Here is a 16,275-nt window from a genome sequence, read left to right on the forward strand (position 1 = left end):
TTATCGACTACGGCGTCGCTACAAACTACAAAGGCGGAGGCGCACAATTTTTCAGGACTTGCGCAGATCAGCAGATACCAGAAGGTAAGAAAAGTTGCTTTTGCGAAACAAAACGCCAGATACAAATCCCGTTTCCATATGAGTTGGGGAATTGTGTTAGATGTAAATATAAATGGAATACAATGATTTGCAAATCCTTTTCAACCCATATTCAGTTGAATGCACTACAAAGACAAGATATTTGATGTTCAAACTCATACTTTTTTTTTTTTGCAAAGAATAATTAACTTAGAATTTCATGGCTGCAACACGTGCCAAAGTAGTTGGTAAAGGGCATGTTCACCACTGTGTTACATCACCTTTTCTTTTAACAACACTCAATAAACGATTGGGAACTAAGGAAACTAATTGTTGAAGCTTTGAAAGTGGAATTCTTTCCCATTCGTGTTTTATGTAGAGCTTCAGTCGTTCAACAGTCCGGGGTCTCCGCTGTCGTATTTTACGCTTCATAATGCGCCACACATTTTCGATGGGAGACAGGTCTGGACTGCAGGCGGTCCAGGAAAGTACCCGCACTCTTTTTTTACGAAGCCAAGCTGTTGTAACACATGCTGAATGTGGCTTGGCATTGTCTTGCTGAAATAGACAGGGGCGTCCATGAAAAAGACGGCGCTTAGATGGCAGCATATGTTGTTCCAAAACCTGTATGTACCTTTCAGCATTAATGGTGCCTTCACAGATGTGTAAGTTACCCATGCCTTGGGCACTAATGCACCCCCATACCATCACAGATGCTGGCTTTTGAACTTTGCGTCGATAACAGTCTCGATGGTTCGCTTCCCCTTTGGTCCGGATGACACGATGTCGAATATTTCCAAAAACAATTTGAAATGTGGACTCGTCAGACCACAGAACACTTTTCCACTTTGCATGAGTCCATCTTAGATGATCTCGGGCCCAGAGAAGCCGGTGGCGTTTCTGGATGTTGTTGATAAATGGCTTTTGCTTTGCATAGTAGAGCTTTAACTTTCACTTACAGATGTACCGACGAACTGTATTTAGTGACAGTGGTTTTCTGAAGTGTTCCTGAGCCCATGTGGTGATATCCTTTAGAGATTGATGTCGGTTTTTGATACAGTGCCGTCTGAGGGATTGAAGGTCACGGTCATTCAATGTTGGTTTCCGGCCATGCCGCTTACGTGGAGGGATTTCTCCAGATTCTCTGAACCTTTTGATGATATTATGGACCGTAGATGTTGAAATCCCTAAATTTCTTGCAATTGCACTTTGAGAAACGTTGTTCTTAAACTGTTTGACTATTTGCTCACGCAGTTGTGGACAAAGGGGTGTACCTCGCCCCATCCTTTCTTGTGAAAGACTGAGCATTTTTTGGGAAGCTGATTTTATACCCAATCATGGCACCTACCTGTTCCCAATTAGCCTGCACACCTGTGGGGTGTTCCAAATAAGTGTTTGATGAGCATTCCTCAACTTTATCAGTATTTATTGCCACCTTTCCCAACTTCTTTGTCACGTGTTGCTGGCATCAAATTCTAAAGTTAATGATTATTTGCAAAAAAAAAATGTTTATCAGTTTGTAGCATATTCAACTGAATAAGGGTTGAAAATGATTTGCAAATCATTGTATTCCGTTTATATTTACATCTAACACAATTTCCCAACTCATATGGAAACGGGGTTTGTAGTATGTCTTACCTTATACCCACACCATAATAATACTCGTATGTTGAAGCACATCAAGCGGTGCGGCTTCATAGCTTACCAAAGCCGTACTAAAACATTTTGATAGATTTTTGAGCGCCGTGTGTAATGTTCTATATTTTCAATGGAACATATCAAATGTTGGTGTTGTTTACTTGAGTCATATTGCCGTCATAGTGCAGTCTACATGTATCTCTTATGTTTGACTGTCATCTACTGGTCACACTTATCATTACACCATGTACCAAATAAAACTGCTTCGATGTCGGTAAGCAAAACCAGATTTATTCCGTACAATAGGTGCACCAGGTTAAAAGGCGCACTGTCGGGTTTTGTGACAAAAAAAAGGATTTTAAGTGCACCTTATAGTCCGGAAAATACGGTATGTGATCGGCCATTGCCGATTTATGCGTTTTAATGCTGATCACAAACACCGATCCTGTCGGACTGACACTGTTTATTTCCGGCCCCCTAGCTAACAAGCTAGCAGCTAATTTTGTAATCTCCATAAACAGTGTGGAGCTGCTCCCCTAAACTTAACTAATAATAATCCCTTACATTACAGTAAATAAACTGCTTTTTTATATTTTAAAAGGAGCCATATGTAAGAATTACATGTCAAGGCATTATTAAATGGGCCTGATATGTCAAAAGGCATTAATAAATCATGTTGTTTTCGAATACCTTTAAAACTAATAAGAGTAGTTCAGCCGGGATATGCTCATTTCAAAATTAGATTTACAGCCCCGAAATCTTGTTATTGTTTTCATTTCGATGTCCCGTCCTTTACTGTTTGACCAATTAGAAAGTCTGTGAGTGTATCACATACAGGTTGCCATCTTCGTCTAGCTACTGCCACTGGTAGTTACTAAACATGTCAGACCTTAGTAAATCTAAAATGCCTCGTAACAATTCTCAACTTACTCATGACAAAGCCAGGAACAAAACGAGGATTTGTATCGGGGATGCCTTTGAAAGATGGAGACAATTGAAGGCAGAGAAGATTTTTTCATCTGACGCCAAACTTGATCATTTCCTCCTTGATAGGTAAGTAAGTGGAAATGGACATTTGGTATGTAAAGTATATTGTCCAATACAGTCTATGATCTTGTCTAACAAAGCTCGTACGTTCGTGCAACGAATGCAACGCCTGCTAGCCCGGTCAATGGGAGCATACAGTACATATAGCCCAGTTCGATGACACATCTACATATAGGCTAACGGGGCAAATATATGCCCGTTAGCCTGTATGTCGATGTGTGATTGAACTGACAGGGCAAAATATATTTTGCACAAATTAAACGTATGTGGATATGGGTAGCGTCAGGGCCTATTTCGTTCTCAATATGCTGATACGCTGAGGAAATGGGTTCCAACATTAGAACGGCTGTCACAGCAAGAAGATAAAATAATTCCTCATTCGTGTTTGCATATTGTGGACTACATGTGCCAAGTTATATGGCAATCTGAAACGTTTGAAACAGTAGCCTACAGGCATACCTTGGTAAAATGTCTCCTCTTTCGTTTTGGGCGTACCTTAGGCTGCTAAGCATGTTCTACTTATTTTCACCAGTATAACCATTGCTAGCGTAGGTTTTAGTTTGTGTTAGTCTTTTTCTGATAGTACTGACAATAACCATATGATTGGCATTTGTTGTGATATTATACGCAGGCATGACGTACTTCTTCCTGAAAATAGCCTAATTTCTGTGTAAAATGTGTTGGTTAGAGATTTGTTATTGACAAAACGCTTGACTTATCAGCTGTTATGGTCCGAGCACCTCAACCCCTTGTAAGAGGCAGTGGAAGTTTGAAGTTTTGAAGTTCCTTGCAGTCGATTGAGCTGGATTGGGCTGCATATCTGGCAACCTCAATCAGGGGACTGCAGAATTTTGACCATGATTGCAGTACCATTTCTAGCCAGATACATATGGCTCCTTTAAGTATCATTATGACGTATCATTATCACTGAGGGGCGATGCTAATAGCTAAGCTAACTACTAAGATAGCTTGAAACACCAATAAATAAGTGCTGAGTTAGGTTTAAGAAGTGTAGATGGAAACGTGTTACAGCAGAAGGTAATCAGTTATTACCAGGAAATTACCAAGTACATTAATAAGAGTTTAGAGAGAGGATAATACAACAACTTTTGGGGTGTCAGCATTGTCGCAGTCGGTACACGACATGTAAGAGGAGAGTGTATCGATCCATAAATTGGTGGAGTCGATACCAGAGGTAGCATCAGTATATAATCGATACAAGAGTATAATTACATAAAAAATTTTTTTTTCTCAATCATTTTGTTTTCATTTTTGTAAATGTTTACAAATTCGGGGAATATTTACCTGGACACATGACTTTGAGGACACAAACCAAGAGATTTAAATGAGTAACAGTCATTTTTGCTTTTGTTTAGTTATTGTGTTTTATTAATTAATTGTTTTGATTAAACATTTGTTAGTAATAAGAAAGAATAAGGAACTAGTTGAAATACTGTGTTGATATTGTTAAACTGCCAATAGTTCTCACCATAAATAAATAGAAAAATGTACACTTAATACAAGTGATTGTATCGGTATTGGCGTCGGCTGATCGTACTCATGGATGATCGGAATCTGCAGCATAAACCCTGATTGGAACATCCCTAATAATAATACATTTTTATTTCTGGAATCTCAAAGTGCTACACAGTGCAGAGGAGACAAGCAAGAGACAATTAAATTGTGATTAAAAGTTATCCATCAATCTGTTTTTAATAACATATAAATAATATAATGATCAAAATGAGTTATTTATATTCATATAGATTAACTGTTTCAAGCGACCCTCTGATAGCAGTCATAAAACCAAGTTTGACATCCCTGGTATAGAGGATCTTTGACTGACATTTGTGAAATTGGTCCTGAAAAAAAACTGAGAATCTTTGACTAGTGTTTATACAGCAGAACCTTCAAATCAGCAGAGCACTCGTGTGATATAGAGGATCTTTGACAGGCGTAAACATTTTGATTTGTGTTTTCATTCATGACTATATATATAAATTATGACTACATATAATTGCCATTTGGTGAGGAAAAATGACAAAGTATGGCACAGCCTTGCATTGACATTTATACAAAATGAGATTAATAGTAAAAGGAGAATTATGGTTCTCTAGGCCCTTTCTGAAAATACGCCCCACCCAGAACTATTTAGATAAATAATTGACCAGTGGTTTTTGAAATGTGTGGCTGTTAGATGCCAGAAGACTCCAGGGGAGGTGCAGCAGCCTGACAACTATAAAGAAAAAATATATTTTCACACCTGCAGTGCTCAGCTAACTTCAGTTACATTGAAGGGCAGTTGCCTGGAGCCCTCAAAAGTCTCATAAAGACAGTAAATAAAGTTTACTTCTATTTAAAACAAGTATTTATTTATTTTCGTCTTAATAAATGCGCTTAATGATACATCAAAATCATTGTTTCCAGAGTTGCCAGTTCCTTCTCAGGCAATGAACTAATCCATGTTACTGAGCATGTGCAGACTTGAATCAGGAAAATGTTCTGGCAAGGTTTGAAAGAGGTTTGCCCAGGAGAAAGCGAGAACAAAACAAACAGTTTTTACCCGTTTCCCACTGACACCTAAAGTAGGGGCTCTACACCAGCACCAGTCAGCTTTGCCAGATGTGAGTGACACTTTTCAACACAAGTATGTGATTACTGGGGCGCTCCAAATGGTAAACTTTTGTAACCGAAGGTCTGGCAAGATGCAGTGCAAGCTGGGCAGAAAAGTAAGCAGGCGGGCAGAAACTCGAGGCAAGTCTCTCGTTCCAACACGCCCACCGTCATTCGCTCTCTTTTTCCCACCAGTCACACACTTCCAGCCTTTACAATAATAGTGCTACAAAAATATATTGTATAAAAAAATGTTTTAAATGGGATGGAGTGGCGCTGTTCGATTCGATTCTTGGGGTTAACGATTCGATTCAGAATTGATTCTTGTTTCAAAACGATTATTGATTCAAAATCCATACTCTTTAAAGGGGAACATTATCACAATTTCAGAAGGGTTAAAACCATTAAAAATCAGTTCCCAGTGGCTTATTTTATTTTTCAAAGTTTTTTTCAAAATTTTACCCATCCCGCAATATCCCTAAAAAAAGCTTCAAAGTGCCTGATTTTAACCATCGTTATAAACACCCGTCCATTTTCCTGTGACGTCACACAGTGATGCCAATACAAACAAACATGGCGCATAGAACAGCAAGGTATAGCGACATTAGCTCGGATTCAGACTCGGATTTCAGCGGCTTAAGCGATTCAACAGATTACGCATGTATTGAAACGGATGGTTGTAATGTGGAAGCAGGTAGCGAAAACGAAATTGAAGAAGAAATTGAAGCTATTGAGCCATATCGGTTTGAACCGTATGCAAGCAAAACCGACGAAAACGACACGGTATGTGTTTGTTTGGCATTAAAGGAAACTAACAACTATGAACTAGGTTTACAGCATATGAAATACATTTGGCAACAACATGCACTTTGAGAGTGCAGACAGCCCAGTTTTCATCAATTAATATATTCTGTAGACATACCCTCATCCGCTCTCTTTTCCTGAAAGCTGATCTGTCCAGTCCAGTTGGAAATGCATCTGCTTTGAGTGTCGCAGGATATCCACACATTCTTGCCATCTCTGTCGTAGCATAGCTTTCGTCGGTAAAGTGTGCGGAACAAACGTCCAATTTCTTGCCACTTTCGCATCTTTGGGCCACTGGTGCAACTTGAATCTGTCCCTGTTCGTGTTGTTACACCCTCCGACAACACACCGACGAGGCATGATGTCTCCAAGGTACGGAAAACAGTCGAAAAAACGGAAAATAACAGAGCTGATTTGACTCGGTGTTTGTAATGTGTTTGAGAAAATGGCGGATTGCTTCCCGATGTGACGTCACATTGTGACGTCATCGCTCCGAGAGCGAATAGTAGAAAGGCGTTTAATTCGCCAAAATTCACCCATTTAGAGTTCGGAAATCGGTTAAAAAAATATATGGTCTTTTTTCTGCAACATCAAGGTATATATTGACGCTTACATAGGTCTGGTGATAATGTTCCCCTTTAATAACTATGGGTACCAGTTCTATGATTAACTACATTCCTCCATAAAATATATAAACAGCTGTGATAAATGTGTATATTACGTGAAAGAAAACTGGTTTTGTTTAAAACAATTCTACCCAAACATTTAATCAAGTCAAATACAAATAAGGCAACAAGAGGAGTATCCAACACTTCTCTTTTCTAAAGAGTATCAACAAAAAATATGATTTGCCTTTTCTAATAAAAGACATATTAGAAAAAAATGGTTTTAAATTATATATATATATATATATATATATATATATATATATATATATATATATATATATATATATATATATATGGTCTGCAACTAATGATTAATTTGATAATCGATTAATCTGTCGATTATTACTTCGATTAATCAATTAATAATCGGATAAAAGAGACAAACTACATTTCTATCCTTTCCAGTATTTTATTGAAAAAAAAACAGCATACTGGCGCCATGTTCTTTCAACTTGCCAAATAAAACAAGGAAAATGTTACAAAAATGCACACTTTTGATACCCCTGCTATAGATAATAAAAAATTAAATCTGATAAATCTATGGATAAAAAGCAGAGCCTGACGACGCATGCGCGTTTATCACAACTCTCTTGCTCTCTCTGTCTCTGCCCCTCCCTCATGAATGCTGCTGTAACCACAATTTGTTTTGTTTTTAACCTTCTTAAACCTGAACGTACATTGAAAATACACGCAACCCTAACTCAAAATGCCGGACATTTGAGGCATTTAAGAAACTCCGCCCGGACAGTCCCGCAAAAGAGGACATGTCCTGTGAAAAGAGGACGTATGTTCACCGGACATGTCCTCTTTTGCTAGCATGCTAGCAGTTAACGGGCTACGATAGACTGACAATACGTGCTCTTTTCACCGGATATGTCCTCTTTTGCGGAGCTGTCAGGGCGGAGTTTCTTAAATGCCTCAAATGTCCGGCATTTTGAGTATTGTTTCCACAACGTGCAGTACGCTACTTAATATGTCCGTGTGGAAACTCGTTCGGTTCACCTCCGCACCGAACCGAAACCCCTGTACCGAAACGGTTCGATACAAATACACTACCGTTACACCCCTATTATTTTGATTATTGTTTCTCAGCTGTTTGTAAATGTTGCAGTTTATAAATAAAGGTTAAAAAAATTTAAAAATTTTGCCTCAGCGCATGCGCATAGCATAGATCCAACGAATCGATGACTAAATTAATCGCCAACTATTTTTATAATCGATTTTAATCGGTTAGTTGTTGCAGCCCTACTATATATATATATACTAGGGGTGTAACGGTACGTGTTTTGTATTGAACCGTTTCGGTACGGGGGTGTACCGAACGAGTTTCTAAGCTAAAGTTTTAACAAGCTGCTTTGCTTCTTCTGCCTCTGTCTCAGCACCCAGCATTGTCCCACCCACACAACCATCTGATTGGTTACACAAAAAGCGGTAACAGCCAATCAGCAGTGCGTATTCAGAGCGCATGTCGTCGAGCAGATAGGTGTTTAGCAGGTGAGCATCAGGCAGCGGACTCTCCCCAAATTAAAATAAACACCTCCCAGTCAACTACTAGTAACATCACTAATGAGCCTGTTTACGTTCTAGAAACTTAAACTGCAGCTCAGCTTGCTCGCAGTCCTGGCTTGAAGTGAAGGCTGATTAGCTTTTAGCGTAACGTTAGCTCATTTTGCGGTGCGTGTGCGTGTGTGTGTGCATGTGTGTAGTCTCTCCTATTGCTATTGTACTATTTTTCCAGCTATAGTTACATTAATCATTAGTAATGGAGCAGCCTAGTTTTGAATGGCAGGGTCCCTGCTATCACATGTTGATAAAAATATAACATTTACATAATAACAATCAACTACAGGCTTCCCAAATGCTGTAATAAATTAAGCATGATGAGTTGACTTGAAACTGTTTAATGTTGCACTTTTTATATGTAGAAGAAAAGTTTTGTCATTTTATTTAATCTGAGCAACAACTTGAGGCAGTTTAATGTTGATTAATGTGGGCAGAATTATTATAGTGTTCCCAATGTTAAAAGGATAAAGCCATTGTTTACACATTTGGTAAATAAGTAGCCAAAAAATGTATATTTTGTTGTTTTCCTACTGTACCGAAAATGAACCGAACCGTGACCTCTGAACCGAGGTACGTACCGAACCGAAATTTTTGTGTACCGTTACACCCCTAATATATATATATATATATATATATATATATATATATATATATATATATATATATATATATATAGTACAGGCCAAACGTTTGGACACACCTTCTCATTCAATGTGTTTTCTTTATTTTCATGACTATTTACATTGTAGATTGTCACTGAAGGCATCAAAACTATGAATGAACACATGTGGAGTTATGTAATTACCAAAAAAGGTGAAATAACTGAAAACATGTTTTGTATTCTAGTTTCTTCAAAATAGCCACCCTTTGCTCTGATTACTTTTTCGCACACTCTTGGCATTCTCTCGATGAGCTTCAAGGTAGTCACCTGTAATGGTTTTCACTTCGCAGGTGTGCTAGAAGCTCATCGAGAGAATGCCAAGAGTGTGCAAAGCAGTTTTTCGGTAATTAAAAAATTAGACGGTATTACTAACCGTCGGGAATTTTATCGCAAATTATCATTATACCGTTTACCATTACATCCATTAACAGGTAAAAAGTCAAGGGCAGGTCACGGCATGTTGTTGCATGTTGGTCAATTTTTCAGGGCATTACGCAGTTAAATCAGAGCCTTGCTACAGTTGTACTGGCCACTAGAGGAGACTAGACCAATCAAAGCGTGTTGTTCAGTATCGTGGCCACTGATTGGCTCAGCCTCAGGATACATAACTCTATTGGATTAAAGGAGTGTAAAGGTGACTACAGGGTGTTATTGTATGTCTAGAGGGCTCCCCTAATGTCGAAAAACCTATTTAGAAGGTCGTAAACAGGTTTTTTTAAGCTCAAGCTTTTAAAATGTTTGATTTCTGATTCCTGCTCTGTGGCCTTGGTGTTAGAGTGTCTGCCCTGAGATCGTTAAACCCCGGCCGAGTCATACCAGACTATAAAAATGGGACCCATTACCTCCCTGCTTGGCACTTAGTATCAAGGGTTGGAATTGGGGGTTAAATCACCAAAATGATTCCTGAGCGCGGCCACCGCTGGTGCTCACTGCTCCCCTCAACTCCCAGGGGGTGGAACAAGGGGATGGGTCAAATGCAATTGTAATGGCCACTAGGGGAGACTAAACCAATCAAAGCGTGCTGTTCAGTATCGTGGCCACTGATTGGCTCAGCCTCAGGATGCATAACTATATTGGATTAAAGAGGAACATTATCACCAGACCTATGTAAGCGTCAATATATACCTTGATGTTGCAGAAAAAAAGACCATATATTTTTTTTAACCAATTTCCGAACTCTGAATGGGTGAATTTTGGCGAATCAAACGCCTTTCTAATATTCGCTCTCGGAGCGATGACGTGACGTCACATCGGGAAGCAATCCGCCATTTTCTCAAACACCGAGTCAAATCAGCTCTGTTATTTTCCGTTTTTTCGACTGTTTTCCGTACCTTGGAGACATCATGCCTCGTCGGTGTGTTGTCGGAGGGTGTAACAACACGAACAGGGACGGAGCTATTCAGGGACAAAGGACCTCGGTAGCACGGCAAGCAATGGCGGCAGTTTGTTCCCGCAGACGAGCGAGCTAAACCCCCTGGATGTCTTGGCTCACACCGTCCCTTATGCCACCGAAGATGATCAAGAGAAGAATATCGACCCTAGCTTCCCTGGCCTGCTGACATCAACTCCAAAACTGGACAGATCAGCTTTCAGGAAAAGAGCGCGGATGAGGGTATGTCTACAGAATATATTAATTGATGAAAATTGGGCTGTCTGCACTCTCAAAGTGCATGTTGTTGCCAAATGTATTTCATATGCTGTAAACCTAGTTCATAGTTGTTAGTTTCCTTTAATTCCAAACAAACACATACCAATCGTTGGTTAGAAGGCGATCGCCGAATTCGTCCTCGCTTTCTCCCGTGTCGCTGGCTGTCGTGTCGTTTTCGTCGGTTTCGCTTGCATACGGTTCAAACCGATATGGCTCAATAGCTTCAGTTTCTTCTTCAATTTCATTTTCGCTACCTGCCTCCACACTACAACCATTCGTATCAATACATGCGTAATCTGTTGAATCGCTTAAGCCGCTGAAATGCAAGTCTGAACCCGAGCTAATGTCGCTATAGCTTGCTGTTCTTTCCACCATGTTTGTTTGTATTCACTATGTGACGTCACAGGAAAATGGACGGGGGTTTATAACGATGGTTAAAATCAGGCACTTTGAAGCTTTTTTTAGGGATATTGCGTGATGGGTAAAATTTTGAAAAAAACTTCTAAAAATATAATAAGCCACTGGGAACTGATTTTTAATGGTTTTAACCATTCTGAAATTGTGATAATGTTCCCCTTTAAAAGAGGGTAAAGGTGACTAAAGGGTGTTATTTCATGTCTAGAGGGCTCCCCTAATGTCAAAAAACATGTTTAGAAGGTCGTAAACAGGGTTTTTTAAGCTCAAGCTTTAAAATTTTTTGATTTGTAATCAATTATTCCTATTGCACAGAAGTTAATTTACCAGGTTCATGTCAGCAATCAATTAACAGCAACACAAGTAGCACCAGTAGTTAATCCTATGATCAATGTTAATTACAAAACTAAATGTGGGCTACAAATAATAATGGAAGTATAAGTATTTGTGTATAGTATATTTTTGGTACAAATGTTTAACCAACACGTGTACAGGGATATTTCACGTCTTTACGATATATTGTATTTTAATTTTGCGAGGGAACTCTCCTGAAGGAATCAATAAAGTACTATCTATCTGTATTTGAACAGTGTTTATGTTGTGTACAAGGTGTATTTATAATATGTTGTGTAAAGGAATTTTCATATTTCTAGGAAGCTCATCTTGTATTTGACATTGTTTATAAAGTTAGGCGAAATAAGTGCTCAACCTCAGCCTAAACCCTTTCAGTCTGTAACATTGTACATTTTTGAATGTACAACTGTTTGTTTATGTAAAACTGTTTGTTTATTTTGTTGACCACTGACCGAAAAAATAATAAACTAATAAAAAATGTAATGAAAAAAAGGAGAGACTGTAAACATTAAAAAATCAAGCATATTTAGGCACTTTCAGGCACCCTGAAACACTATGACTCAAATCTTTATCAACCAATTCAAGCACCAATGGAATCCCTAAACCAGTGTTTCTCAACCTTTTTTGAGCCAAGGCACATTTTTTGCGTTGAAAAAATGCGGGGGCACACCACCAGCAGAAATCATTAAAAAACGAAACTCAGTTGACAGTAAAAAGTAGTTGTCGCAATTGTTGGATATGACTTTAAACCATAACCAAGCATGCATCACTATAGCTCGTCTCAAAGTAGGTGTACTGTCACGACCTGTCACATCACGCCCTGACTTATTTTGAGTTTTTTGCCGTTTTCCTGTGTGTAGTGTTTTAGTTCTTGTCTTGCGCTCCTATTTTGGTGGCTTTTTCTCCTCATTTGGTATCTTCCTGTAGCAGTTTCATGTCTTCCTTGACCGCTATTCCCCACACCTGCTTTGTTTTAGCAATCAAGAATATTTCAGTTGTTTTTATCCTTCTTTGTGGGGACATGGTTGATTGTCATGTCATGTTCGGATGTACATTGTGGACGCTGTCTTTGCTCCACAGTAAGTCTTTCCTGTCATCCAGCATTCTGTTTTTGTTTACTTTGTAGCCAGTTCAGTTTTAGTTTTGTTCTGCATAGCCTTCCCTAGGCTTCAATGCCTTTTCTTAGGGGCACTCACCTTTTGTTTATTTTTGGTTTAAGCATTAGACACATTTTTTACCTGCACGCTGCCTCCCGCTGTTTCCGACATCTACCAAGCAATTAGCTACCTGCTGCCACCTACTGATATCACCGACACTCAACAACAACACGTCATTGGCAGACTATAATTACTGGTAGAGATGTCCGATAGCATCGGACTGCCGATATTATCGGCCGATAAATGGTTTAAAATGTAATATCGGAAATTATCGGTATCGGTTTCAAAAAGTAAAATGTATGACTTTTTAAAACGCCGCTGTGTACACGGACGTAGGGAGAAGTACAGAGCGCCAATAAACCTTAAAGGCAATGCCTTTGTGTGCCGGCCCAGTCACATAATATCTACGGCTCTTCAGACACACAAGTGAATGCAAAGCATACTTGGTCAACAGCCATACAGGTCACACTGAGGGTGGCCGTATAAACAACTTTAACACTGTGAACCCACACCAACAAGAATGACAAACACATTTCGGGAGAACATCCGCACCGTAACACAACGTAAACACAACAGAACAAATACCCAGAACCCCTTGCAGCACTAACTCTTCTGGGACGCTACAATATACACCCCCGCTACCCCTTACCCCCTGCCCCCACCTCAACCTTCTCATGCTCTCTCAGGGAGAGCATGTCCCAAATTCCAAGCTGCTGTTTTGAGGCATGTTAAAAAATATAATGCACTTTGTGATTTCAATACTACAAAAATATGACAGTGCCATGTTGGCATTTTTTCCCATAACTTGAGTTGATTTATTTTGGAAAACCTCGTTACATTGTTTAATGCATCCAGCGGGGCATCACAACAAAATTAGGCATAATAATGTGTTATGTCCACGACTGTATATATCAGTATCGGTTGATATCGGAATCGGTAATTAAGAGTTGGACAATATCGGAATATCGGCAAAAAATCAATTATCGGACATCTCTAATTACTGGTTTGCAAAAAATATTTTTAACCCAAATAGGTGAAATTAGATCATCTCCCACGGCACACCAGACTGCATGTCACGGCACAGTGGTTGAAAAACACTGCCTTAAACACAAAAATGAGGTGGCTATTGTACATGCATGTGCATTCATTGATAACACCCTCTTGTTTTTCCCCATTTGTAATATTTTTTTATAAATATTTCATTAAATATATTTTGGATTTTTTTTTTTTTCCCATTAAAAAACAGACAGCACAGTCTGGACCGTGTCGTGCCAGGGGGATGGTGAATAATAACAAGCTCCATCCCCCCTCCAGCAGCACCTCCCTCCGGCACCGAGAGTGCAGCTCCGGGCCCACGAGGTGACGGATGTCACATTGCAATGCTTCCGAGTGAAAAAGTAGGGCAACGCATTCGCCCCTTTTCCCTCATCCCTAAATATTGCCTGAAACCCTCCCAGTTCGGTTGTCATTACCAAGGCCGGCGCGGCGCCTTGTTTAGCGAGCGGCACATCCACGGCAAGGTGGGTTATTCCGGTCCCGGGTGGGTTTATTCCCGGCGGAAGAAGGGGGGAGGCAGCGTGCCCATTGGCCGGGTGCGACGCCTTAGCAGCCTCCTTCCACCTAGCTAGCTGCCGCCTTTCCCGCACTCTTCCCAACAAAACAAAAAAAAACCAATCATGGCGTCTCATTCTGGGCTGTACTTACGTTCTCCGTGTCCCGCTCGTTGACCGTGGGCAATGGCGTCCTAGTCGACATCTTGTATTTAAGAGAGAAATCCCCGGGCTAAGGCCGCTCGGCGCTGGTCCGCCTCTCTCTCTCTCTCTACATCCCACCCCCACTCCTCAGCACAAAGCCACCCCGGCCGGAAGTGCGCAAACGGCGGCTAGCTAACGCGGCATTGCCCCGCCAATTGGGATACCGGGTGGGCCGCCAGATGTTCCGCTGGGTGCTCCGGAGCAGGTTGTCACAAAGCTAAGGTTGCTCCGGCGAGAGGAAGAGGGAGGAGAGACCGAGTTGGGGAGGAGGGAAGATGCGCATCTCTAAAAAACCTCCCACTACCAGGAAGGATGGAGGGTTTTCTTTTTTTTTTTTTCGTTTTTTTAATTTTTTTTTTATTGAACATGTATGTGCAACATTCATTTATAATCCACACAAAAGGGACAAGCGGTAGAAAATGGATAGATGGACAATAATCAAGGAACTTTCAACATCAAGGAAAGAAAACAAAAGCAAATACAGATAGAGTAATAATACTAAAAAATATTTTTTTAAAAGACAAAAAGGTCTACCTAAATCACTTTAAATGTTTTTAACAGAGATATCAATTTAAAGGCCTTTGCACTCTTAATCATTCTCCATGATTTGATTGATAATTGTAAATTGACTGCACTAAAATGTAGAGTATAAGTAGAATATATTTATATATTATATATATATAATATATTATATTATTTATTATTATTATTGTCTATTGTGAGCGAACTGTGGTGCTGAATTTCCCCCAGGGATCAATAAAGTACTTTCTATTCTATTATATTCTGTTCTATTCTAAATCATTAAGCTAATTAGGAAATGTAGGCCTTACTTTCATAAATCGACATTTATGTAGAAAAATGTTTGCCTGGCGCATAATAATGTTGACGAACATTTCTATGTTACAGTCGTTTATTAAAAAAACAAATTTGGTCTCTTCTATAGTGAATGGGGACATCTCCATACCCTTGTTTCTCAGCTAATCGCTAATCTCCAAGAAGAATGGAGGTCTCTGTCTTTCTTTTTTATTTTATTTGTATTTTTTTTTTTTTTTTTTTTTTTTTTTATTGAACAACAAACTTTAATAATCCACACAAAAGTCAAGGCACTTTAAACATAAAGGAAAGAAAACAAAAGCAAATACAAACAAGGTAATAATACAAAAAAAATATGGAAAAAAAAAAAAAGTCAAAAAGGGCTACCTAAATCAGTGTTTTTCAACCACTGTGCCGCGGCACACTAGTGTACCGTGAGATATTGTCTGGTGTGCCGTGGGAGATTATGTAATTTCACCTATTTGAGGTAAAAATATTTTTTGCAAACCAGTAATTATAATCCGCAAATAATGTGCCGTTGTCGAGTGTCTGTGCTGTCTAGAGCTCGGCAAAGAAACCATGTAAAACTCTTCCATATCAGTAGGTGGCAGCAGGTAGCTAATTGCCGTGTAGATGTTGGGAACATGGTTTGGGGTGATCACAATATGCAGACGACAGCGGGAGGCAGTGTGCAGGTAAAAAGGTATCTAACGCCTAAACCAAAAATAAACAAAAGGCCTTGAAGCTTAGGGATGGCTATGCAAAACTAAACTAAAACTGAACTGGCTGCAAAGTAAACAAAAACAGAATGCTGGACGACAGCAAAGACTTACAGCGTGTGGAGCAGACGGCGTCCACAAAGTACATCCGTACATGACAAATAGTAGCGCAAGACAAGAACTAAAACACTACACACAGGAAAACAGCAAAAAACTCCAAATAAGTCACGGTGTGATGTGACAGGTCGTGACAGTACACCTACTTTGAGACAAGAGCTATAGTGATGCATGGTTAGTTATGGTTTGAATTCATATCCAACAATAGCGAGAACAACTTTTTATTG

General features: G+C 39.5%; 1 protein-coding gene across 2 annotated transcripts in view; it reads right to left on the reverse strand.

Annotated features, from left to right (window-relative positions):
• The window catches only part of mark1 (MAP/microtubule affinity-regulating kinase 1), a 142,938-nt gene extending 128,273 nt beyond the window's left edge, over positions 1-14,665 (reverse strand). The window contains exon 1 of one of the 2 annotated variants that reach the window (XM_061939736.1): positions 14,350-14,665. In XM_061939736.1, the coding sequence (XP_061795720.1) occupies positions 14,350-14,400 (51 nt within the window). In that variant the 5' untranslated portion in view covers positions 14,401-14,665. The remainder of the gene's footprint in view (positions 1-14,349) is intronic. The other variant, XM_061939819.1, reaches the window with a different exon arrangement.
• Positions 14,666-16,275: the final 1,610 nt, after the last annotated feature.

The sequence above is a fragment of the Nerophis lumbriciformis genome, linkage group LG02, assembly GCF_033978685.3.
Source record: "Nerophis lumbriciformis linkage group LG02, RoL_Nlum_v2.1, whole genome shotgun sequence".
In the NCBI taxonomy this organism is placed as follows: domain Eukaryota; kingdom Metazoa; phylum Chordata; class Actinopteri; order Syngnathiformes; family Syngnathidae; genus Nerophis; species Nerophis lumbriciformis.